This window comes from Alosa alosa, chromosome 2 (assembly GCF_017589495.1).
Source record: "Alosa alosa isolate M-15738 ecotype Scorff River chromosome 2, AALO_Geno_1.1, whole genome shotgun sequence".
NCBI classification, from domain to species: domain Eukaryota; kingdom Metazoa; phylum Chordata; class Actinopteri; order Clupeiformes; family Clupeidae; genus Alosa; species Alosa alosa.
In genome coordinates this window covers 33,189,363-33,213,458 of record NC_063190.1, presented here as the reverse complement: position 1 = coordinate 33,213,458, position 24,096 = coordinate 33,189,363, and the positions used below count along the sequence as shown (strand labels likewise).

Here is a 24,096-nt window from a genome sequence, read left to right as displayed (position 1 = left end):
TGTGTGTGTGTGTGTGTGTGTGTGTGTGTGTGTGTGTGTGTGTGTGTGTGTGTGTGTGTGTGTGCGTGTGCGTGTGCGTGTGTGTGTGTGTGTGTGTGTGTGTGTGTGTGTGTGTGTGTGTGTGTGTGTGTGTGCACATTCTCACCTCTGCAGGCTGTAGGGGCTGCGCTCTCGCTGCTTCTTGGCTCTGAGCCTCCAGTAGGTGGCTGATCAGGAGTCGTCTCTGGGGAGAGGAACAGCACATGCTCACACCACTGAAGGATGATCTGTGATGTAAGACTTTTTTATTTTATTTAATTACTTAAGTGATTTTTTGCACACATCTATGCAGTCATCTAATATTCTACCATATCACATTAGTTTGTTAGTTGATTAGTTGGTTAGACAGATAACTTCCTTATTGCTTATGATGAAATTGACCCAAACTAGCATCGTCTTTATGCAAGTACCCCAGACAACAGGCAAGAGAAGCATTATATAAATACAAACGATGACCACAGCCTGGACAGAACAAAGACAGGTCCATGGATAACTATACTAAAATGTATTTGGGCAACAGTGGTGTTTATTCAGAGGTGATACCAAGATTAGTACAAAAATTAGCAGTCTGGTGAGCAACGTTTTGATTCTATGTGCATTTGTGGTACTGTGACTAGACTGTGTGTGTGTGTGTGTGTGTGTGTGTGTGTGTGTGTGTACTGGGGAGAAGATGCCAAGGCTTAGCTATGCCAAGCATTGTTCTGTAATCATGGTGTTCTTTAACTGTTTCACTTGTTTGCGTCGTGTCTTCACCTTTGGGTTAAACTTCACTGACGCATGTGGTTAAAACAAAGTGGCACATTAATGTGCAGACATAGAAGGATGTATCGTGTTAACACAAAGCAGCCTCACACTGGTCTCTCTAGGTTCTCTATGCTAAGGAGAATTACAACGACTTAATCCACATATACTGTCTAAACATGAAGCATATGAGTCATATTACTAATGCCTTGCTTACACTTCCTGGACAGGGGGGAGTGTGTGTGTATGACATTGGGCTGTGCTCAGGTTATTGAGACAGCTAGGTAGGTTAGGGCAGAGTAATCATACAGGAAGTGTTTTTTTTTTTTTTTCACAGAATGGGGATGGAATGGAGGTCAAAGTGGGTGACAGTCAGGAACCATGTAGTCGATAAATACTCCACACAGCTGGTCAGCACGAGGTTGCAGCACAGCACGTCACCACGGCTACCTACTGTAAGGGCACGGCCAGGGGTGGTGTGGGTGGGTGGGTGGTTTGCTCCTACGGCTGCCAATATACTCAGTTTTAACTACGACTATGTGTGCGCACAAAGCTGTTACACCTGCAGCACTAGTCAGATGCCCCCCGTGGTCTATTATGATATTGCACCTAGCATATACATTGACATTAATGAATAAATTAATCATAATTAATTTTCCTTTGGTTTCAGTGCAGACACTTCACAAAGTTAAAGGCTCTAATGGATGAAAAAAAAGTTAATTTCAGAGGACACAAAGGGGTGACCATCTTGTGCACACATACACGTAGTTAAAAGTGAACTATATCAACACTCTAAACTGGTTACATACCTCAACTGTGGCAAAGGCATTCCTCTCTTCTTCAGCCAGAGGGGGGGCGGGTGAATATGAGGGGGAGCAGAGGGGGGGGGGGGGGCCACATGTCCTCTAAATTTTAGGAAACCTTCAGGAAACCTTGTCTATCAATTTCACTGCAAATTTCTCAAATGTGGTTGGCTGTGAGGCTAGTTAGCAGCGAGGTGATGGGGTTTACCTCTGCAGGTCGTGGAGGCGCCCCAGTCCCGGTGTCTGGATTCAGTGGGCCCGGTGGAGGCGTTATCAGAACTCAGCTCTGGGGAGGGACACACAGCACACACACCGGCGACCGTCACCAAACAACGGGGATAAAACAATGAGTAACTAGTCCACCTGGTACAAAATGTACAACTAGTACAACTAGTACATGTGGTTTCATAATGGCTGCTGATACTTCTTTCTGCTCAACCAAAAAGTGCAACTACTGTATCACCCATCAGATAATATAAGATAATATATCCCCTATACATAAGATAATATATCCCCTATACAGTACATAAGATAAGATAAAGTATACTTTATTGTCCCCCATTCATCTTGGGCTTCAGTCACTGCATCGCAAACTTGCAACATGCCACATAAAATATACACAGAAGTAGACCATACAAACATATACTTCACTGCATCATCCACAACAAAACACATAGCTGCAGTTCAGCAGAATGTGCACGACACAGTGGGGGTAAAAGTGTAAACCAACAGCAATCAGGGCTACAGTAGGCTAATTTTAGAACATTTGTCCAAAGGTATTGTCTGACAAGGTAAATATTGAGTACCCCCAGAGACTTTAGGCTTTTGATGAACTGAAAATAAAGGAAAATAAACTTTTTCAGCTGTGCAGTTTTGGCGTTACCTCTGCTAGATGTTTCCAAGGACCAACCCGTTGCCATGGGACCCTGCTGATGCATAATCTCTGGAAAAACAACAGCAGAAGAGTACGAAGTACATTTGAACACAGTTCCCACGGTGGACACCCAGATAATATGGATGTTCATCACAATCATGCAGTTCAAACTGGTGGTTAATTCTGAGTGTGTTGTCACAGGCACTGGAACTCATGTGTATTTGCATTCTGATGCAGGTTATTTATGATGTATAGACTGCGTGTTGATGAAGGTGATTTTGAGTGCTGAGTGTTTTCGCGATAAGAGAATGTTCTAACATGTCTATCCACCTCTGAAGGACGTCAGTGACTCCCATGCACTGGAGCCTGTGGCTACGCTCTGCTGTTCATGTTGTATCATTCCTGTCAAAGTGGTAAATAGTTTAGTGGTTTAGCATAGCAGGGCACAGTAGAGCAGAGCACACAGTCATTTCCTGTGTATTAGCCGCATTGTGTATAGACTGCAGGACAACGTTTTCTACAAAACAAAAGACATGTATTAACCCTTAGAACCCTAAGCTGTTTTTAGGGCATTTTCACTACCTTTATTCATAAGGATTTATTCTGGTCATTGTAAGTGACACACACACATATTATATATTGTTTTTTTTCAGCAGAGTCTAGGCTATCCAGATCTGCCATCCATGTCCATGTATTAGTACTGGCATTGATTTTATTTTGATTTTTAAAGAATTAAAATATAAAAAGCGTATTATAAAAATTCTTATATTTTGACATGTATCTCACCACAGCAAGCTCATAGCTCTACATGCATTTCATTTGTGTGTAGGGCAGACTGTCCTGAATATGGCAATATAATTGCCATGTTGGAGGTTTACTCTGGGGCTGAGTAATTTACAGAAATATGTGGTGTGTGATTTACGGAAATAAATGCCATTTTCTATTTAGTGATGAAATATCTCCATATCTGTGACACAATCTGATCTGACCTGACTTGACCCGAGTTTGCGTTTTAGCCTGCATGTGTATGCAGTCATAATGATTCTCAACTTTATACTGCATTGCCATAAACAAAGTAAAGGCAAAAAAGGTGTTTCTTTGTTGAACAAATTGGGATGCAATGTGAGCCTTGAAGTGGATGCCATGCAGGAATTTGCTAGGATCTCAAAACCGGATTATGAACATGCTTTGCCATAGAGAAACACACGATAGCGTTGGATTATAAACATGCTTTGCCACAAAAACAGACAAAAACGTGGGGTAAGTCCAGCTATATAACCCAGAAGGATGTAGTTGGTATCAAATGATAGCTCTGTCTCCTCTTTCATCTGACATGCGTGGCATATCTATCCAATCACGGGTCCGCGAGTAATTCAAACGAGAGTAATGGGTGTGCAGCGTTGGTTTGTGTACATGACGTTAATATTTTGCAGTCACTTCGTCTGTTTTTATAAGCCAGAAGGATCTATTTACATGATACCAATGGATAGCCCTGTGTCTCCTCTTTCATCTGATATGCTTGCCATATCTATGCGATCACGGGTTCGCGAGTAATTCAAACGAGAGTAATGGGTGCGCAGGTGAACGCAGAGAAGTATAGGCTGTAAATATGATGCAATTTGATTTAATTTAATTTTAATTTAATTGATTTAATTTTCATACTTGATCGTACAGACAAGTGTGTGGTCTTGTTGGAAAGCCCCACTTCTGCCCTGTCACGCTATAAAGGTTTAATCTCACTGCGATGAACAGTTCCGGAGCAATGTAACAGAGAAGAAAGGGTGTGTTTTTTGACGCACTTTGCGTCAATCGGGTTCTAAGGGTTAACCGCACACGTGTATCAACTGCAGTGCCCGATAGCCAAATGAGAATCACATCATGCTTTAATCATTAAGAAGAATGAAGAAAAGAAAGCTGTCCCCGCGTATTAACCTCATGACATGGCGGAACAAATTTAGCAAAATCAATGTATAAGTCTCGGTTAATAATCAGGAAGTATCAAACAGTAATCAAAGTCCTAAGTAATCATGTAATGATCATGTTCAGTAATCATGTTCCCCACAGTTTGCCACAACAGCTGTCTTTCCCGCCCTCCCCCTCCCTCCACACGCTCACATTTTGAGTAAATGCACACTGTACTGCCAATATTTGATCAGTTGCCCAATTTTCTGTTACAAATTAACAAGAAAATGACAAATACAACAAACATTTGGGTCAAGTAAGGACACAAGGTTCTCTTCTGTACTGAGTTCAACTAGCCGGGGTGAACCCAGACAAACCTGATAGGAAATCTGAACTCGCTCTAACGGTCCATCTGGAAAGAATCCCATTGAACCAGTCTGGGTTCACCCAGGCTAGGGTTTGACTTTACCTGGGGCAGTGGCGCCCTCTAGTGTGTGAGAGCTGTATTGTTTTTACCTCTGAAGGACGTTTGTGAATCCCAATCCCTATTCTCCAGTATGGACCGTGCAGCTGTTATTGGAGCTAGTTCCATGAGCATATCTGGTGAAACACAATGCTCATATTAATAATATAAATGCACTCTAAATAAAAGTTTACTAATAGATACTTTTCTTGTTCACAGACCAAAGTAGTGTACATGTTAATGAAGTCATGAGTAAACTCAATTATGTTAAAGCATGTTCCGAGATTTCAAACACACGCTTAGCAATAAGTGTTAGTAACACAGGAGCACAACAGCTTGGGCAGCAGATTTGGTGAATACCATTGGCTGAAGTTAGTAGCTCTATGAACAGATGAAGTTTAAAGATGCTGTGTGTTTTTACCATAATGGGCAGGCTATATTATGTAGTCAAAATAGGTCAGAGGGAGACTATGCCTTCTGAGGTGGAGTTCAGGGCCTTTCACTTATGCATGCTGTTCTCTCTCGTAAAACATTCTTGTTGTGTCTCCCCACTAATACGATGGCTTTTACTAAATTCAGTGCAGGGGAGAACCACCAGCTGTCTGTCACCAGCTCAGTGCTTTAGGAGTAGCCTCACCCACCCACAGAGATCTGAACACAATGAGGATGGAAACGATTACAGCATTAACCACACTTAAAGTTTCTGGGCCAACCCAAATGTCTCCACAGAGTGAAGGACTCAAACGAGGATTGCAATTCTGCATTAAAGTGCACCAATATGCAGATGCTATGGGTGGGTCTTCGGGGGAAAGCCAGTGGGCTTGTTTAGGTTATGTTATGTTATGTTTGTGATGCAATTCTAAACCAGTTTTGTCTCCAGGCTGTGAATCTACACATACTGTATCTCAGTATACAGTATGTGTATCTCAGACAGTACAACACAATTACAATTAAGATTAACCCAGGTTAAAGTGAACTAAAATGAAAGTATTTCGACCCCCACAAACTGTTACTTTTATCTACTTCTGGGAACATCAAAGTCATAACCCCCCCCCCCCTCTCCATCATTCCTCCATGTTTCTGGCTCAGCAATGACTGATGGAGCATGCAATAGAGATACAGCAATATGATTTATCTAGATGACGTTTAGGTGTGGCACCTCTGAAGGAAGAGGGCTCCCAGCTGCAGCAGGCGGCCTCTGACGTCTGGGACGGCCTTGCAGTCTTTTCATGCATGGCGTCTGTGAGGAAGTACATTAGTACTCAGGGTTAGTCCAGCATGCTTGGCGAACATACGCCAATACGCTTGGCGTATTTAAAAAAATAATAAAAAATACCTTCACAGAATTTCTACACAGATTTGTGCAACAGATTTAAGGCTGTGAATCATTTTGCAGTCCAGTCCTTTGCTAAAAGTGTCGAAATAATTGGATGCTTTTGTCAGGGTGTGCATTTCACAGTATTGGGTGCACTAAAAATACTGATGCAATGTTGGATATGGGTTGTTTCTTTACAGTGTTTTTTTTACATGTGCTGGTGGATAGATACAGTTAAATGATCCTGAATGCTGGTAAATGGAGTATGGTCAGGGTGACCATTGTAGAGAAGTCCACTAAAAGAACTTAGAGACTGAAGTCCACTGAGGGACATACTTGACTCTTTAAAACAATTTCTCTGTGCTCTCAATGTAAAACTGATTACTTAGTCAGATAGCATTGATTAGCACACCTGTAGATGTCACACAGTTCAGGCTTTATTACCTAATGGCCTCCTTACACCAAACAACTTTGACAAGATTTAGGAAAGATTCTTGAAAGATTGGAGTCTTTTGAGTAAAGCTTGAATGGGGGGCATCTATCTATCTATAAAGCAAGAAGCGTCTGTGTGTCTGTGGCATGCATATCTCGCTGACCGTTTGTCAGACTGACCTAAGATTTCGTATGTGCCTCGCGCATGGCACAATGGTGTGCACTCTCGATTTTGAAGATTTCTGAATGCATATTTCAAAATATGCTTATTTACGTAGGACGTTTATCGCTGCACTGCACTGTTTCCAAGGGGACCAGTTTCAGGGGAGCTCCACCTCATGGATCGTGTACTGAGAGGTCTCACTTTGATGATAGTCAGTCGCAATTTAAAAAACGGATTACTCGGGAACCGCTTGTGGGTTAAGATGCAATATGATTATCATGTCTGACCTCAACAATAAAGACTCCCTGTATGCAGTTTGCTTGCATAAAATGATTACGCGGATTTTGCAACAACACGTCAACAAACACAGGTATGTAGTGACCACTCAAAATAAAAGTATGTGCAATAAACTGACGCTTTGAATAGCCCAGGCTACTTTGGACTTGAGACTTTGATTAAACAAACGACAATTCCGACTGCAAGGTCCCAAATTGAAACAGGCGATAGGCTAATGCTACATAGCTAGACAACAAGTGGCAGACTGAGCGACGTCACTTATGCTAAAGACTGTTTTTGAGTCACATCGTTGCAAATTTCAAACAATGATGCATCATTCTACAAAATGGTTTGTCTTCAGTACTAGGAAGTTATTCAGTAAGCTTAATACACATTTAGCCTTAACTCAAAACAGTTGTTAGGCTGTTATGTCATTCTGATCTGTAGAAATGTCACATGCAGCCATGCCTAAATTTATTACACATGTATTAAAGGCCACAGTAATTATAGGCTTATATATTATAATATTCAGTATTCATTATCAGGGATGCAAACAGAGGTATGGTCAAAAAGGAGTGAGATTATCGAAGCCCACGCCCCCACAGGAAATATCATATAATTACATTTTGCCACCACCTCTGCAGGGGCGGAGTCAGAGGGGTGGCTCCGGGTGGCACAGGCCACCCTTGAGATTCGATTGGCCACCCCCAAATCTTAGTCTACAATTGGCCATTAACATGGTCTAAGGCAGGACCTTTCTTGATGCACTTGCAGCAGTTTGAAGTATCAGACGTCAGAAATGTAAGTGGCAAACACGCTTGCCTTTATTGGCCTACAGGCTACTGCTTGTGCTAACACGCAAAGATATCTATTTACCTATTGCATCTGCCAGTGCCTATTTATCTAATCACTCACTTAAGTCGCCAACATTTGATAGGTCATTAAGTGTTAACTGTAGGCTAGGCCTATACTTTTGTAAAAGTGTTTAATGGTAATAATGTCCTAATGTAATGTTAAGAAAACTTTTCATTTATGGTTCATCAAGCTTAGGCCTACTCACTAAACACTTTCGTCGTGATCTAGGCTACAGGTAGCGATATTCTGATGACATGTATGACCATTCAACCAGTCAAGCATTTGTTGTAAAATATTGAAATTATTGGTTTACATAGCTTAGGCTAAACTGTATGCTTGTTTCGTCCCCAATACCTGTTTTATTCGTCCCGATCAGGAGGGATAAAAGAAACATTGTGCACGTTCCACTTTTGCTTACAATAATTAAATAATTCCTGAACGCAGGGCTGGACTGGCCATCTGGCATACTTTTTCCTTTTTTTTATTGGCCGAGCCAGTCTTTCTAAAGTTCATTTTCCATAGTAGCGCGTGACAACAAAATCATATGCCTGCGTTCTGTTCCCAGAGCTTTCTCTGTCTATGATCTGCAGCGTTTCTCAAATTATGAGCCTCCTCGACAAGTAGATTGCTGGTCTACGGAGCCATGAATTTAAATTACGCCCCACTTCTGTTTGTTAATTTGCGGCACAATTGAATGATATTGTAGAACCGCGGACCGAAAAGTTTCCCCGATCAGGAAATACTCCTTAATTTGCAACTTTTTGTAGGCCTAACAGAGGTAGCCTAAATATCGTGCCTATGGCGATGTCCGCTTAAAAGAAAAAGAAAAAAAACATTTATTTCACTTGTCTCTCTGGATTGAACGCAGAATGTGGGCTGTTGCGCAAATAGATGAATGAGGGAGGGAGATTCCGTTAACAAAAACCTAAAGTTTTGCTAACATTTTCTCCATTATTATCGTAAAATATGTCTCCATGCAGGGCAGGGCTGGTTCTAACCTAGGCTAGGCTACTATATTTGGGTGGGCTGGTAGAAATTTTGGGTGGGCAACATAGCAAAGCTGTCAAATTGGATCAAAACTAACATAAACACAAAACAATTACAACAAGTACTACCTAGCTTGAGTTACTGCAGCCAACAGCCAGGGATAGGCATGTCTGATGTATTTAAAATACAAATTTGTATTTTATTTAGTTGGAAAAAAATGGCATCGTATTTTGTATCAAAATACTTTATAGGTTTGTAGTTTAAAAATACTGCCAAATACTTTTGGTAAAACCAATAACCTACTTTTCTTGAGAACTTTAGTCATCCAATTCGAACACATGGAACCGGTTATGTGGTTGCCCTGCAACAAGTTGCCCCATGTGCAACGTTAACAATGTTTGCTCACATACACAATACACTCCTTCATTCCAACTTCAAGTTTCTTGAGAACTTTACTGATCATTAATCATCCAATCCGAAGACATGGAACCGGTTATATGGTTGCCCTGCAACAAGTTACCCCACGTGAAAATGTAATTAATAATTTGCCCACACTTGTTGTGATCATAATATTGAGATTTAGGAAGATGAAATTGCTCACATACACAATACACTCCTTCATACCACCCTCAAGTTTCTTGAGAACTTAAACAAATAGACAAAAAAGCAGGTCAAATTATTTTAACAGCTACAAAAATAGATCCACATAGAAGTTATTGTGGGGGGAAAATGTATTGGATGAGTATATTTGTATATCTTCATTTAATAGAATAGAATAAAAAGGATTATATTTTAATGTCCCCATGATGGAATTTGTTTTAGCACAGCATAGGCCAGGGACAGACAACTTAGATAATTAACTTTAATATGTTTGTATTATTTTATTCAAATACATAGACATTTTTTGTGAGAGTAAGGTATTTGTGTTTTTTTTTTCTTTCAACTTATGAGTATGGTGTTTGTGTCTGGTTTCCCTAATGTATTTGTGCTAATTTCACATCTTGAGCCTGTTTCTGTTTATCTGGTTGTTTTGCCTCATGCCACCCTTGAATTAATCAGTGCCTCACCAGTGCCACCCTTGTTAAAAATGTCTAGAATCGCCACTGCACCTCTGCCATCCAGGGCTCACCCTATTCACACAAAAATGTTCTTTATATGAAAATACACTGTCCCAGTTCCTTCCCTTATTCTGTCTGCTGGGGCCTGACTTTGGCTGGTAGCTGGCTTGTCTTGACAGAGGAGCTGGGCCACACTGGGTAGATATGATGGTAGCCACTCTATCTCTGTGTATAGCACTCTGGCAGTGATTCAACAGAGCATGCACTCCCTTGTTAGCATAATTAATCTCTTTCATGCAGAAAGTACATTTGGCATGTCCCTTTTTTTCAATTTTTTTGAAAAAGTCTGACATTTTGAATTTGTGTTTGGCTGTCTTGACCTCAATCTCCATTTCAACCTGTAACCAAGACCAGTTCCAATTTGTTTTACAACACTCATCCACTTTCTTAACTGTTAGTGCCTCACTCTCATCAAATTCTCTCATTCTGTAAATGAAAAGTTGCATATATTAGCCATAGTGTTACCCTAGACCTGACAGTATCATAACAGAGTGCAAAATAGTTCACTTCACTTTGCCCCTTTCTCAATGCCCCAAAATAACGCGTTCTGCACCCAAAATGTACAGTTAAAATGTATCAACAGTAGTGCGGTCTGTCTGTTAGGATAAGCCCACACATCAGTTTCTCAGCCCTTATGTGGTAGGTGTCATTGAAAATAAGTCAGTTAGTCACTTGTCACTTCGGGTTGCATTTACTTAAAAAGCCTAGACCAGCGCTCATTAGGCTACTAGACGTCAACAAGCCGGCTAGCCTAAACAAGCACGCTACCATTAGGCTACACGCTGGAAAGGGGTAGAGTTGGATATAACGTTAGGATGCTACTAAAATATTACAGGACAAAATACTGCTAGTCTGTCCGGAACTGAACTAAACTGGCTGACGCAACAAACAAGGTTAAAAAAAAATCCAACTGTATTTTTGCTAGTCATGTAAAATGTAGTACTAGTGTGCTACTTAAGCAATATAGCACGAGTGAGAGTGGGGTTGGTCATGGATATTCCCACGGGTGTTGTTCGGCCGTAGCCACGAGGCTGGAGGCCGAGTGGCGCAGGCAACAACAGGAATGGCATGTTTGAACGGGCACTGCACTAGTTAGTTAAAAGACTACAATCTTTCAAGAATCTTTCCCAAATCGTGTCAACGTTGTTTGGTGTAAGGTGGCCATCGAGGTCCTCCCTGCTGACGGCAGTACTGCTGTCTGCTACTGCCCATTGTTCAGTTGTGAGAAATGCAAGATATGTTTGCAAAATGCTCCATTGTTTTATGAACAGTGAACTTCGTTTAATTGATTTTTGACTTAATTGCCTTAAAAAGGTGCTCTAAGCGATGTCACACAGTTTGTAAGCTAAAACAATTTTTTGGCACATACAGCAAACATCTCACAATCCACTAGCTGCCTGTCAACCGAATACACTGAAAAAAAAAAAAAAAAAAAAAAAAAAAAAATCGCTGCCTCTGTAGACAGCCCAGGCTCCAAAAACGGCAACAAAAACAGCATGGTGCAGCCTGGACCAGCCATTCACCGACGAGATGTGCGTTTAGGAGAGTTTCAGTTACACGGGATGGGGGGGGGGTGTTAGCTAGCTCTCTCTTTCGTTTGAACGTCAACAGAAGTGACGTTACTCAACATCGCTTAGAGCAACTTTAAGTCACCTTAAATATACTTGAGTTACTGGTGCTCAATTCAAATATTTGTTTTTATCTTAAACAGATTTAGTAAATAAATGAAGTAACTAGTTTCCACACACATTTTCAGTTAGGTTGACTGTTTGTGTTTACAGTGTAGACGGCATGTATGTGAACATGGTGTATTTTGTCATTAGGGTGTTAGTTAGATGTTAGTTTATTTACTTATACGCAAGCAAATCAGCAAGCTCACATAATCCCAGTCATTAGCCAGGTGAGAAGTGTGCATATATGAAACTAAACAAATGCGCATCGGAAACAACTCTGTTTCAGTGAAATGCTTACACGCATGTGGGCAACAGACAACTACTGTACAAGACATGAGATCTATCTTCGTAAGTTTGAGTCAAAACTCAAAGGAACAGGAGGAACAGGAAATATTCATCCTAGTAGAGTCTACAGGCTATTAGAGTGTGGTGTGGACTCGGACATTACCTCGAGTGGACGTTTCCTGGCCCTTTCGTACGGTGCTGGTCCTTCCTGCTGCCATGGGCGTCTGTTCAGGCATCATTGCTGTAAACAGCAGAGACTCAAAATGTAATAATGTCATACTTTTGATGCCTTTTAATACCTGTTTAGCTGTTATCAAATAATACAGATTTGTATTAAGCGATCTTTAGCCTCTCATCCATATTGTAAAATTGTCTTACCAAAGAAGTGTGGCGATGGGCTGACGTAGGAAGCAGGGAAGGCTGCTGTAGAGGTCATCTTCTTGAGCTTTTTACTGCGCTCCTCCTCGGAGTCCTCCAGCTCCAAAAGTCTAAGAGACCAAACATGTAACATATCAGCCAAAGCCTTTACATACAGACTGTTAGGATGGGTTAGGGTCACATGGTAGGGATAGCACTGACTTGACAGGTGGGGCTTCAGTGATGTCACTACCTGTGGCTAATTGATTAATGAACACCTGTCCTGAGTGACTCCGGTGCTCACAATTAGTCAGGCCTTTAGGAAGGGAGTAGAGGCCTGTGTTTCCCTCAAGTGTGTTTGCCCAGCGTGGGCCAGGCAAATTTGGACCACTTAGCCCCACAACAAACTGAACTTAACCATAAGCCGATGCTGGGGCTATTCAGGACACGTCGGGAGAGAGCTTGACTGGGACAGTGAGAGCCACAGGTAAGTGACCGTTCACTGCTAAGCATTTGTTAGGCTACTGTAAGCATTTGTTAGCAAAGCCTTTATATATACAGAGCTGCCAACCCTCACGCATTTGATTGGTGTAAAAGCGTGTTGAGCCAATCAAATGAATGAATCTCACTCTCAATGTGTGAGAGTTGGCAGCTCTGATATATAGTATTATAATAGTATTTCTGATATGTTGCTGATTGGATCATAAATGGCCACAGCAACGAAGGGGAATAACTGACTCGTCTCTATAATTGTGTTACATGTTATTTTCTATATTTCTGATATGTTGCTGATTGGATCATAAACGGCCACAGCAACGAAGAAAAGTGAAAGTGATTAATAATGACTGACTGACTCTATTATTGTGTTACATGCTCCAAATGTAAAGCACTTTGAGCTGCATTCTGTGTATGAAAGGTGCTAAACAAATAATGCTTATTATTATTATTACTCACTGGAGCTCTGCCCAAGCTGACACACACACACACTGCACTCACACACGGTAGATTCTGCTTCCACATCTTTACATCACATAGGGCCAGTGTGTAGGTTAGTTGGATCTTTGCTTTCAGGTTACATTGTGGACCGAGGTCAGCTAAACATTGTACCCTAGACAACGTTACCTTACTTTAGATGCTGAGCCTCGGCCTCTTCTTAACACAGACACATACTGCATATCAGCCATAGCCTTGAATGTGTGTGTCAAGCACTCCATCATCTACACTCAGTCAATGCTTTGTTGACGTAAATATAACCTCAATAAACTCCACAGTGGCAGTCAGCATTGGCCAAAAGTCAAAATACTAGATACAATATGCTACAGCTACTACTACTACTGTTACTACATCATGATCTTTGAGTAGAAAAAGCAAACGCACACAGAAAGTAGAATTTTTTTGAGGTGCTGGTCACAGGATACATAATATTCTAAACAGAAGGAGACTGCACACTCTAGCAGCTCATATGCCAATAGTTATATCCGAGTCCACACCAATAGTTGGCATATGAGCAGCCAGAGTGTGCGGACTACATCATGATCTAACACAGGCTGAGTTACTTGTCACTTGGTCTTCTTTTTTTGCTTGTGCCGTCGTCATCTCCTTCTCTTTGGAGGTCTGTGTTGTTGCAAGTCATGGCCCTCTTCAGTTTCATTCTCGCTTCTTGGTATGAACCTGAAAACAACAGGAAGTTTTAAATTCCTGTCATGTTAATTGGTGACAGCTCTATGGGCACACGAGTGCCTTTGGAGTGGGGTTACCTGCTTTGGACAATTCCCGCACAGCAAAGCAAGACCAGTCGGACTTAGGCTTCTCCCTTCGTTGTATGGCATTGTTTATCTTTTGGTCATTTTTGTAGTTTGGCCACCATGTTATTCCGTTGTCATACCAGTCATCAGGAATTATGTTTAAGCAGCTGGTGTCTGTGAACTCAACTAACCTGTACATTTCCGACTGATGGGAACTGCAATAGAGACCAGAAAATGTTAGTAGTCTGTATACTTGAAAATCTACAAACCTAGAAATCTCATTTCAACATGCATGAAATGATGACACCCACCAAGAGAACACAGCAAATAAACTGGAAACATTGTATAAATGATGGGTGTGTCTTGCAGATGGAAAACCTGGGCAACAGATGCATTCAAAACACTCTTAATTTAGATATCAGTTGATATTGTTGAAATATTGAGATATTGACGCTGCAAACAGACTGGGGGGACATGTAAAATGTAAAAGCTATGTCAGTGCATGTCTTGAAATTATCTGAATCTTTTTTTCTTCTTCTTCAAAGCAGTGGCAATTGCCTGTACATGACCATTTCTACAACAAAGGCTCATTTGTATGTCGGCCTGCTTTTTATAAAGGTATCTTCTAAGTTTTGAGTTTTGATCAGATGATGAGAAAATTGACATTTACCGGACCTTAGATTATAACCTCGTTTACAACAGATAAATTCCAACTACATTATTGTTTTGTAAAGCATGTCAGATCATTAGCTGTGGTCGAGTTTTTGCCAAAGATGCACCATCCAACTAAAGACACCCTCGTGAATAGCAGCATACACTGCATTGCATGTCACGATAAGGTGTGAAAACAACAGGTCGACTTGCTTGGGCCAAACGCGCTGTCATGATGATCGTATTCAATCTTCTTGTCAAACGAGGCATCCAACTGATAGGGGAGTGTGTCTGTGGACAGGTCGTGCGGATGGTTTGCTAACGTCACCCAGGCTTGGTAATCTGCCTACTTTGTGTATTTAACGTTATGCTTAAACGATAATCAATTAATTGATTGTGTTTCCCGACAGATACGTTATTTTTATTTCTAACACACGACAGCTCATAAAGTCTATGTTAATTAGCTCATTAACTAGTTGGCCAGATCTAGTTCTATAACCGTAATTTCACTTACTTAATATAAATAAACGTTCAGTATCTGAATGCGGTAAAGGTATGTCAGTGTAGGCTACTCACCTCAGAATGCACTGCAGATTGATGCTGAAAACTTACCGATAACAGCTAACTACCTAGCTGCTACCAAGCTGGCTAGTAGGGCTGCTTTTGGTGCTAACCTAACTTAGAACCACCTTTTACAATTATCTGACGTTATTTGGAATCCTAGCTAATGCTAGTTACCCACCTACTTCTAACCTTCCACTAACAATGTAGCCACCAGCGTAACCATTTCAACAGGCCATTTCCATAACGTTAAGATTTTACCTCAAAATATGGCGTCATTTCAAATTACAGCGAACATAGTACATAAATGACTATTTCAGAATCCAGCTTCAGAATAATGCTAGCTTGCTAACTAGCTCACCAGCTAGTTGAGCAAGCGGGCTAGCTTGCAATGCAAACCTACAACTAAACCAACGCTGAATTACATCTAGCAAGTGTCAGTCAAAGACGAAAGAGATATCTGCACCTAAAAGCTAAAAATAAGGATGCACAAAACGGTTAAGTCCCCAGCTAACGTTACGGTCATCAAGGCACCAGGGGCTGAAGATACTGAAAACTATGAAAAGCTAGCTAGCTAGCCAGGTTGTCTTATTAGCTACCTTTACAACAAAGGGTATACTCTGTGGTATGCGTTGATGCTATTCTAGAGTAATGACAGACTGCAAAGGATTGGCGAAAAATTATTACAACCCTCCCTGTTAAGCATACAGCTGGTTAATAAGCATTCTGTTATCCATACATAGTCTATTTGCCCTTATCTTATACATAATGTGTGTAATTATTGTCTCCAATTCCGTTAGTTAGTTAGTTATGGAGAAATTCCGAACTTTGTGTGACCTGATGTGGCATTTTATTCTATTCTGTTTCTATTTATTTCAATATAATTTGAATAAATTAAACCTCAACAATTGAAGGATTTCATAGCCCTTTTTGGCCAATAACTTCCAAGAGTCTTGAATTGTTTCACACATTACCTCTAACACACAAACACACACACACACAAAGTGTTATCACCTGCACAACACATGCATTATCCAATTATTACATTGTTTGTGTTACATACAATGCAATTTTGGACCATCTGCTACACTGAAGATTACACACACTGGATCACATCACTCACTCACCATTCTACTGTGCAAAGTCAGTACTAGGATCCCAAAGCCTGCATCTTAAACCGTATACTTCACTCAGTACACTGTTGGTTTGAGAGACAACCTATGAGTCACAACTCACATGTTTTGTCCAGAATACCTTTTTCACAGCAGCCAATTTGACATAAAATAGTAGGACAAACACAGGTGTTACAAATTATGTTAATGAAGTAAGTGTAGTAGAATCAGAACCTTAATTAATGTAATCAGTACATTTCATGTCAAAAATGGGAGCTGCGTGGAAGGTCCATTCAGATTAGGGTAGGGTATTTTTGCTCATGCAATGAGTGATCTTGCAGGCAATGCCCTAGCCTGGAAATACCATACAAACTTTCGGCAAATTTGTGATTTGCTCTGCAGGTCCGTCTGGTCAAGAGGCCATTGAAGCCCAATTCCAATGTCCCTAAAACACAGGCACTGGCAGGCAAATACAATCGTTAATATGGACATATTTCTTTGGAATTGAAGTAAACAACTGCATTTTAAAACAAAAAATTGTTTACGTCTTGGTGTCACACACGGGTACACTGGCGACTACGCCGCTCTGTCCGGCATCTTTTGTCTTGTGTGTGAGCGCTTTGGGTTGCACTCTGTGCATGAAGAAACGCTGACTTGACTTGACCCCTTTAATTTAGTTGTAGTAGCCTAAACCATTTTATGTGACAGCAGTATCAATAAAGCAGACAGCGGTCAAATTTGAAAGCACAGAAGTTTCTATTATCTATTTTAACATTTGTAGGCTATTTTGATAGTTTTATAATAGTATGATTATTGCCAGCAGAGTATACCCTAGTGGCTGTGTCAGCCCTTACCTGGGACTATACACCACAACACTGCCCATTATCTAACTTCTCATACTTTTTTTTTTTTTTTAAGGATATTTTTTGGGCTTGTTATGCCTTTAATCAGATGGGATAGTGGAGATTGACAGGAAGTGAGTGGGAGAGAGAGTCGGGGTGGGATCCAGAATGGACCACGGGGCGGGAATTGAACCCGGGTCGCCGGCGTACGGTGCAGGTGCCCCAGCCAGTCGCGCCACTGCTGGGGCCCAGCTTCTCATACTTGATAATACTCTCATGTACACTTTTGTGAAATACTATGTGTATAGGAACAAAGGAGAGATGGCAACTCTATTTGTGATAATAAAGGTACAGTATTTATCACTTAATTGGTTTTACACTATGACAAATCTGACAATGGTCAATTAGAAAGTGTCCTATATCTACGGTACATGTTATTTATTTATTTATCCACCACAATCCACTATGACTACAATAACATCAGTAAATCTAACAAATTATAACATTAATGCATATTCTGTCTGTCAGCATCAATATACATTTATGGAGGATATACAATGTACATTTATCTAGAAAACAACTGATGGACATTAATAGGCACAGATTCACATCATGGTTTCTGTTTGTTCTCAGGCCTCACTGTGGTTTTACAGAACATTGACTGTGCTTTACTTTTGATCTCTTTTGTTTTCAGGGAATACACTACAGGGTTCAGGCAGGGCGGCATGCAGGCAGACATGGACAACGTCACCATCCTGATGTCTGGATCCGGCCGGTACAAGAAGAACCCGATGATGTACAAAGTCAAAGTCGGAACATAGAAAATGGCCACAAGTATGAGATGCTCTGTGCAGGTAGCCAATGCTTTGTACCGGTTCCCTACATTCTTCATTCTGAAAACAGCTATCAAGATGCTACCGTAAGATACCACGATAAAGGTGAGAGGTCCGAACAGGATGATGATGCTGAGGGTCACAGCAGTGGCCCACTGTAGTGAGTAGTCATTACAGGACAGTCTGTAGACGGGAGAGTAGTCACAGAAGTAGCTGTTCACTTGGACAGAGCCACAGAACGTCAGTCTTTTCATTATTGTTGTTGAAAATATTTCTGTTGCCACGCAGAAGGCCCAGACAGTTCCCAGAATGCATAGCATGTTGGTGTTTGTGTTGATGGCGTGTTGTCTGAGAGGAATACAGATTGCGATCAGTCTGTCGTATGCCAGCACTGCCAAGGAGAAGGACTCAAGTGAACTGCAACAGTAGTAAACGCCCATCTGAACGAGGCACAGGTTGAACGGCACAAACCCATCTTTAAACAAGAACGTCTTCAGCATGCTAGGGATGAGACATGAACTGAACAGGATGTCCACCACAGCAAGGTTGGCCACGGCCAGAAACTTAGGAGTATGTAATTTATGGTCAAGCCAAATGATGCACAGAATAAAGCAGTTAAACAGAACAGTGAGTACATAAATCACACCCAGGAAAATGAGATAGAGATTGGCGTGTGGCATGGCTGTGAATCCAACCACATAAAACCCTGGAGGGTGGATGAGAGTGCCATTTGAGAAAGCTGCTCTGAGGTTCAGCATGACTGAGATTGCCAATCAGGTCCTTCTACTAAAAGCACTAAAATCTTACAGTCAAGCTGAGGAGTAACGCTAAACAGGAATGCCTGAAAACATTACATTAAGACAGAGAAACGCTGTTTAACATCTGCACAAAAACACATAAATGTTGTCAAACAAATACATTTAAAACAAAGTGTTAGTAACAGTTTTGTATATGTTAAAACATGGTCATTGTGAAATTGTTTACCCAATAGTTTTGCCATTTCAGTCCATGTGTTCTCTGCTTAAGTGCAGCATATGCAAAGTGCCAACAGACTGCCTCTAAATAAGTTGTGATAAACATTGTTTCTGTCTGTTAATTACAGATATAATATAAGACATAGATATAATCAGAAGAGATTGAATATTATGTCTCTGTATAAGTATAATGACAAGACCTATTCCTGGAAGTCATAGTTCCCTGTCCGGACGCTAACTGAAGATCAGTAGCTGCGTCTGAAATATATGTACTGATAGAAATCTCAAAGGAGATCATTATAGAAGAAAACTGGTTAACCAGGGAAATGTTGTCAAACTTTGCTTATTTGCAATGTGAATCTTCTTCTATACTAATTACAACACATGCATTATACAGCTGTTATTTGATTATGTCACCACGGTATTGATTAAAGCTGTTTGTTTGAGCTTTGGGATTATTTATGAAACTACACTTTAGAGTTATATTCTCATTGCAGGAACCACATATCTTTATACAATGTTAATAATAGAATAATGGTCTGTTCATCATTGTCATGAATTACAATGATGCTGGTAGATCTTGTTTTCCAATCATTGATATTACATGTAATGTTGAATAAAAACACACAACAACACCAGATTATTGAACAAATCTTAAATCAAATTTCTGACTTTGTGGGAGTAATTTTCACTGGTGTAAATACAAACCTGAAATTGCAACAGTTTAATTTGATGTTTTGGGTAGGATGGGAAAAATAGAAAAAAAGATAGTCTTCAACAATAGGTAATAAGCAATATCTCTATGATAAAATTGATTAAGCCTAACACTACAAACCATCCATCAGGAAGGAAGAGGCCAAAAGAACTTCCATGGAAGTAGGTTATTTCAAGAGAGAAAGAGTGGTATATGAGTGGGTAAGTGGGTAGTAAAGGAGTAAAGGACCGTGTCAGTACAGTAGATGCTTGGTGGTGTTTTAAGCCCCCAACGTTGTCTTCTGCAACCTAATCCTAACCCGAAGCCTAAACCTAACCATGCCTAACCCTAGGGCCTTCCAGGTAGCACTGCCTTAAAGACAACATTGGGGGTTTAAAATACCAAGAAAGTCAGTATATAGCTGTTTGGAGATAGTCTGCCTCTTGTTAATCCTTCAGCTCCACAACAAAAGCATTTGCATTATGTGCAGGGGGGATAAGTCGCAAGAAGTTTGCTATTAAGAGCAGAGTAACATATAAATGAAAGTAAGATGTATTGCGACATCAGACTACTCCCTTTTATAAGTATGTAGCCTATATTACTGAAACATGTGAAATAATATAGGCTACCAAAGACACTAGGGAAATATTATGCAGTTGGTAGCACGCATAGGTTAGGCTATCACAGGGCTTAAAGCAAGGACATTTTCTGTATCTGAAGTTAGGCTGTCAGGCATTTTTGAAGATCTAATATTATACAGGCTAATTGCCTACTTTCAAATCTTGCTTCACACCTGAAGTGTTTTTAACAGTTAGCCTTGATATCTATTCTGCTTTGATTTAAGCTTTGTGCAGGTTTAGGTATTTTTGGCAACTGTAGAACTCCTTCTACTGTAGAGTCACAATGTATAAAATCATGCAACATATTCTATCTTGTCTGTGGGCATCATTATTTGCAAAGCCGGTGATGGCCTGCGTGTGACAGAGGAAAAGTTCTTTGGTGTTGCTTTAACCAGTTATCTAAAATTCTAAATAGTTGCATGCTTTTGTTCTCATTTTCAGTTACGTTCATCCAAAAATGGGGCAGCCATGGCCTACGGGTTAGTGCTTCGGACTTGTAACCGGAAGGTTTGCTGGTTCGAACCCCGACCAGTTGGAACGGTCCATGAGCAAGGCACCTAACCCCTCACTGCTCCCCGAGCGCCGCTGTATCACTAATTCACGGATTGGGATAAATGCAGAGACCAAATTTCCCTCACGGGATCAAAAGAGTATACTTATACATATAAATGTTGTTCGTTTCTGGTTTTTGTCTTTGAACCGTTTCTAAAATCTCTGATTTTCAGTAAAGGATGAGGATGAATAGGATGAAGTTAATTTCCCTAATTTTTAGACCTATATTACTGGCTGATGCAGTTTAAACCACAGGTGACCGAAGTCCTTGCGGTTACAGACACATAGTCCTCCTCTCCGTGGTCCACTCTGCTGCCTGGGACAGGTAAAGAGGTCAGTGAGACAGGGCTTCAGGACTAAATGACTTGCGGGGCCCTATGCAACTTGCGTAGTGTGCTGTCACGACCCCCTGTGCCCCTTCAGGCCTCTCCTTGTCAGTGCACGGGCAGGTAGGGCCTGATTAGGTCAATTAGGAATTGTGTACACCTGCATCAGGGTGTGGTTATATAAGGAGTTCTCCTCTCCTCCCCTTGAGGCACCTTTCTTCTCTCTTGCAGGCACCATTTTGACTTTCTCTCTGCACTGGCACATTACTCTTTCTCTCTAATCTTTCTGTCTTCTTTTGTCTACCATTTAGTCATCTTACATACTGATGCTGACATTGCATTCATACATACACGCACGCCAACACTCATCCTCTAGACACATTATGGTTGGTATTACTATTGTTGCTTAATCCTAATAAATTATAAATTGGAACTTTGTTGTCCGTTTCCCTTTATGTTGCGGTCAGTAAACGAGCCGTCCGTAACATGTGCGTATAGGGAAATCCGGCCCTGAGTGTCATATCTGTACTATCTGTAATAATTTAGCATCTGGAACTCAAAATCACTGGTGGTTGAATACTTAAGAAAATTTATCTTTTTTAAAAAAATGTGTTATTTCAATGGGTGTATTTTATTGTGTGGTTGCACAATATCATTGCTGAGCTTCCAGGAGGTATGTATTCTCCTTTATAAAAAAGGAGGATAACTGTAGCGCTGTAGAGTTTAAAATCCAAAAGAGGGCAGCAGAGTTGAATATCCTGAACGTCTGAAACAGGAGCAGTAATGTTCTCTCAATTCATTCAATTCTCTTCAGTCAGTCTTCAGGAAAACATGTAGGGTACAGCCTAATTAATTACATTTAGCCCAAGAACCTTTCGTAATCACATCATGAAAGTGTAATGGGAATGCTAGTAAAACGGTGTCTACATAATCCCGTGATTCCTGAAACCATTCCATTCCATTGTGAATTTTTTTAGTCAAAATAAATACTTAAAAAATCAGACAATGGTTGGTGGACCCAGGCAATGGAAGGTTCTGACCCAACAGAGTGCACACACGTCACGCCAGACTCACCAGAGTGTTCGAGTTTGACCCTTAAGGGCTTTTCACACCAGAAACAATAACTAAAGATAACTATAACTAAAACTATATGTGAATATATGAGCACCCACACTGACCAACGATAAGGACAGTCTCTTCTTGTGTCATGAATATCTAAAATTGTATGGATTCTGATTGTCTGTGAGCTTTTTTATCATTCTCAAAATCACTCTGATCCCCAACAATAACGTTATTCATGTCGTTGTCATTATAGTTTATGTGTGGACGTTGTCATTTATATTGGCTAGAGCAATATTTTTTTGCTGTTACATTTATCATTATTGGTGTAAACAGCCCTTTAGTCAGCCTGTTCTGTTTCCTGTTCATGAATTGGGCAATATCCAGCCTGTTCCCAAATGGAAGCTGACCCTGTGTTGGTTCCAGAGTTGGATGACAGCTGGTGGATCTGTTCCCAAGTCGGCTGATGACCTGCCTGTTGCTGAGGCTAATTGTGATTAGCTGAGATGAGCTATGAGACATACGTTCACACTCTGTATCATGTTTCAACACACTTTAGGTCAATATCACACCGGAATTCTCCTTTAATTCTGTTTTACTGGATCTCAGTGCTGCATTTGACACAGTAGATCATAGAATATTGCTGGACACTTTGGAACATTGAATAGGACATTCTGGAGCAGTCCTTAATTCGTTCAATTCTAATTCAGAAGGCCGGTGTTGACATGGTGTTCCCAGAGCCATGTATAGATCTATCATTAAGGCTCTGGGTGTTCCTTCAAGGAGCAGTTATTGGACCCGTTCTGTTTAATCTTTATTTACTACCTTTGGGCCAGATGCTCCTGAACAACATTGATAAGTATAGGTATGCACATGACGCACAGATATATCTGGTTCTCTCCTCAGATGACAACAGCCTAATAGACTATCATAGACCCAATAGACTATGTCAAGTCAACGATGGAGGAGCCATTGAGTCAAGTCAACATTTTCAACCAAAGACAGACAGATTATAGTAATAATGTATGAAGTAGCAAGGGCAGAAACGGGGACATATTTGACCTCTCTGTCTCTCAGTTAATGCTCTTTACAGTAGAATTGAAGAGCATTGTTATCAGTTACGTATTACATACATGTTTGTGGAGAGGTTCTAAGTAGTCATAGATTATAGACTGTAGACCAACGCATCTTTACATGCAATGTCTGATCATAGATGTGTGCAGACTGTACCAATGCCTTGAGTAGTAGGCAGACTGAGACAGAAGCCTGGTGTGTAGGGCTGAGCTCCGAGTCTGTCTTATTAAATGTGCCTCATCACCCCGCCTGTCCTGTCTAAACCCACAGACTTAAATGAGAGATTGAAGGACACGCTCTGTGGGTTCCTCTCCTGCAGGACTGACTGGTTATTTTCCACTGGGCGTTAATGCAGCTCGCTGTGGGCCTGAGGATTACAGTAATGTCCTCTGGGTACCAGGGAGAGAGCAGTGCTTTAATGTCCCACACTCACATTCAGCTCCCAGAGAAAAGAGAGAAATATGCATATGCTCCAGTCTACACGTAATATAGTCTATACACTCTTTGTTTGTTTGTTTGGCTTTGGGTAGGCCTATACTGTATATTTTTTCTTTTGTTTCTTATATTGAGTTAAGTTTGTGTTTGGTAGTTTGCCCTTTTATTTATTATTATTATTATTATTATTATTATTATTACCATTGCTTAGTTTCTTGTTTGTCTGTTTGTCTCTGTGCTTGAAAAGTGCTATAAATAAATTATTATTATTATTATTATTATTATTATTATTATTATTATTATTATATGCTACCTGTCTGCTTGTACATACTGTG

General features: G+C 40.6%; 2 protein-coding genes across 5 annotated transcripts in view; both read right to left on the bottom strand.

Moving 5' to 3' along the window:
- LOC125284002 overlaps nucleotides 1-15,856 on the bottom strand; it is a 29,916-nt gene extending 14,060 nt beyond the window's left edge. For 2 of the 4 annotated variants that reach the window (XM_048227671.1, XM_048227679.1), the window contains exons 1-11: nucleotides 15,256-15,856; nucleotides 14,041-14,243; nucleotides 13,840-13,954; nucleotides 12,305-12,414; nucleotides 12,090-12,167; nucleotides 5,982-6,062; nucleotides 4,876-4,959; nucleotides 2,788-2,859; nucleotides 2,467-2,526; nucleotides 1,792-1,869; nucleotides 146-223 (exon numbers count right to left, since the gene is read on the bottom strand). In XM_048227671.1, coding sequence (XP_048083628.1) covers nucleotides 146-223; nucleotides 1,792-1,869; nucleotides 2,467-2,526; nucleotides 2,788-2,859; nucleotides 4,876-4,959; nucleotides 5,982-6,062; nucleotides 12,090-12,167; nucleotides 12,305-12,414; nucleotides 13,840-13,954; nucleotides 14,041-14,227 — 943 coding nt within the window. In that variant the 5' untranslated portion in view covers nucleotides 14,228-14,243; nucleotides 15,256-15,856. The remainder of the gene's footprint in view (nucleotides 1-145; nucleotides 224-1,791; nucleotides 1,870-2,466; nucleotides 2,527-2,787; nucleotides 2,860-4,875; nucleotides 4,960-5,981; nucleotides 6,063-12,089; nucleotides 12,168-12,304; nucleotides 12,415-13,839; nucleotides 13,955-14,040; nucleotides 14,244-15,255) is intronic. The other 2 variants (XM_048227688.1, XM_048227698.1) reach the window with 2 other exon arrangements.
- A 1,692-nt stretch (nucleotides 15,857-17,548) lies between these two features.
- LOC125284024 (olfactory receptor 508-like) lies at nucleotides 17,549-18,785 on the bottom strand. The gene has a single exon (XM_048227710.1). It carries the CDS (start codon nucleotides 18,783-18,785, stop codon nucleotides 17,805-17,807), a length of 981 nt encoding a protein of 326 aa, XP_048083667.1. The 3' UTR covers nucleotides 17,549-17,804.
- Between the last annotated feature and the right edge of the window lie 5,311 nt (nucleotides 18,786-24,096).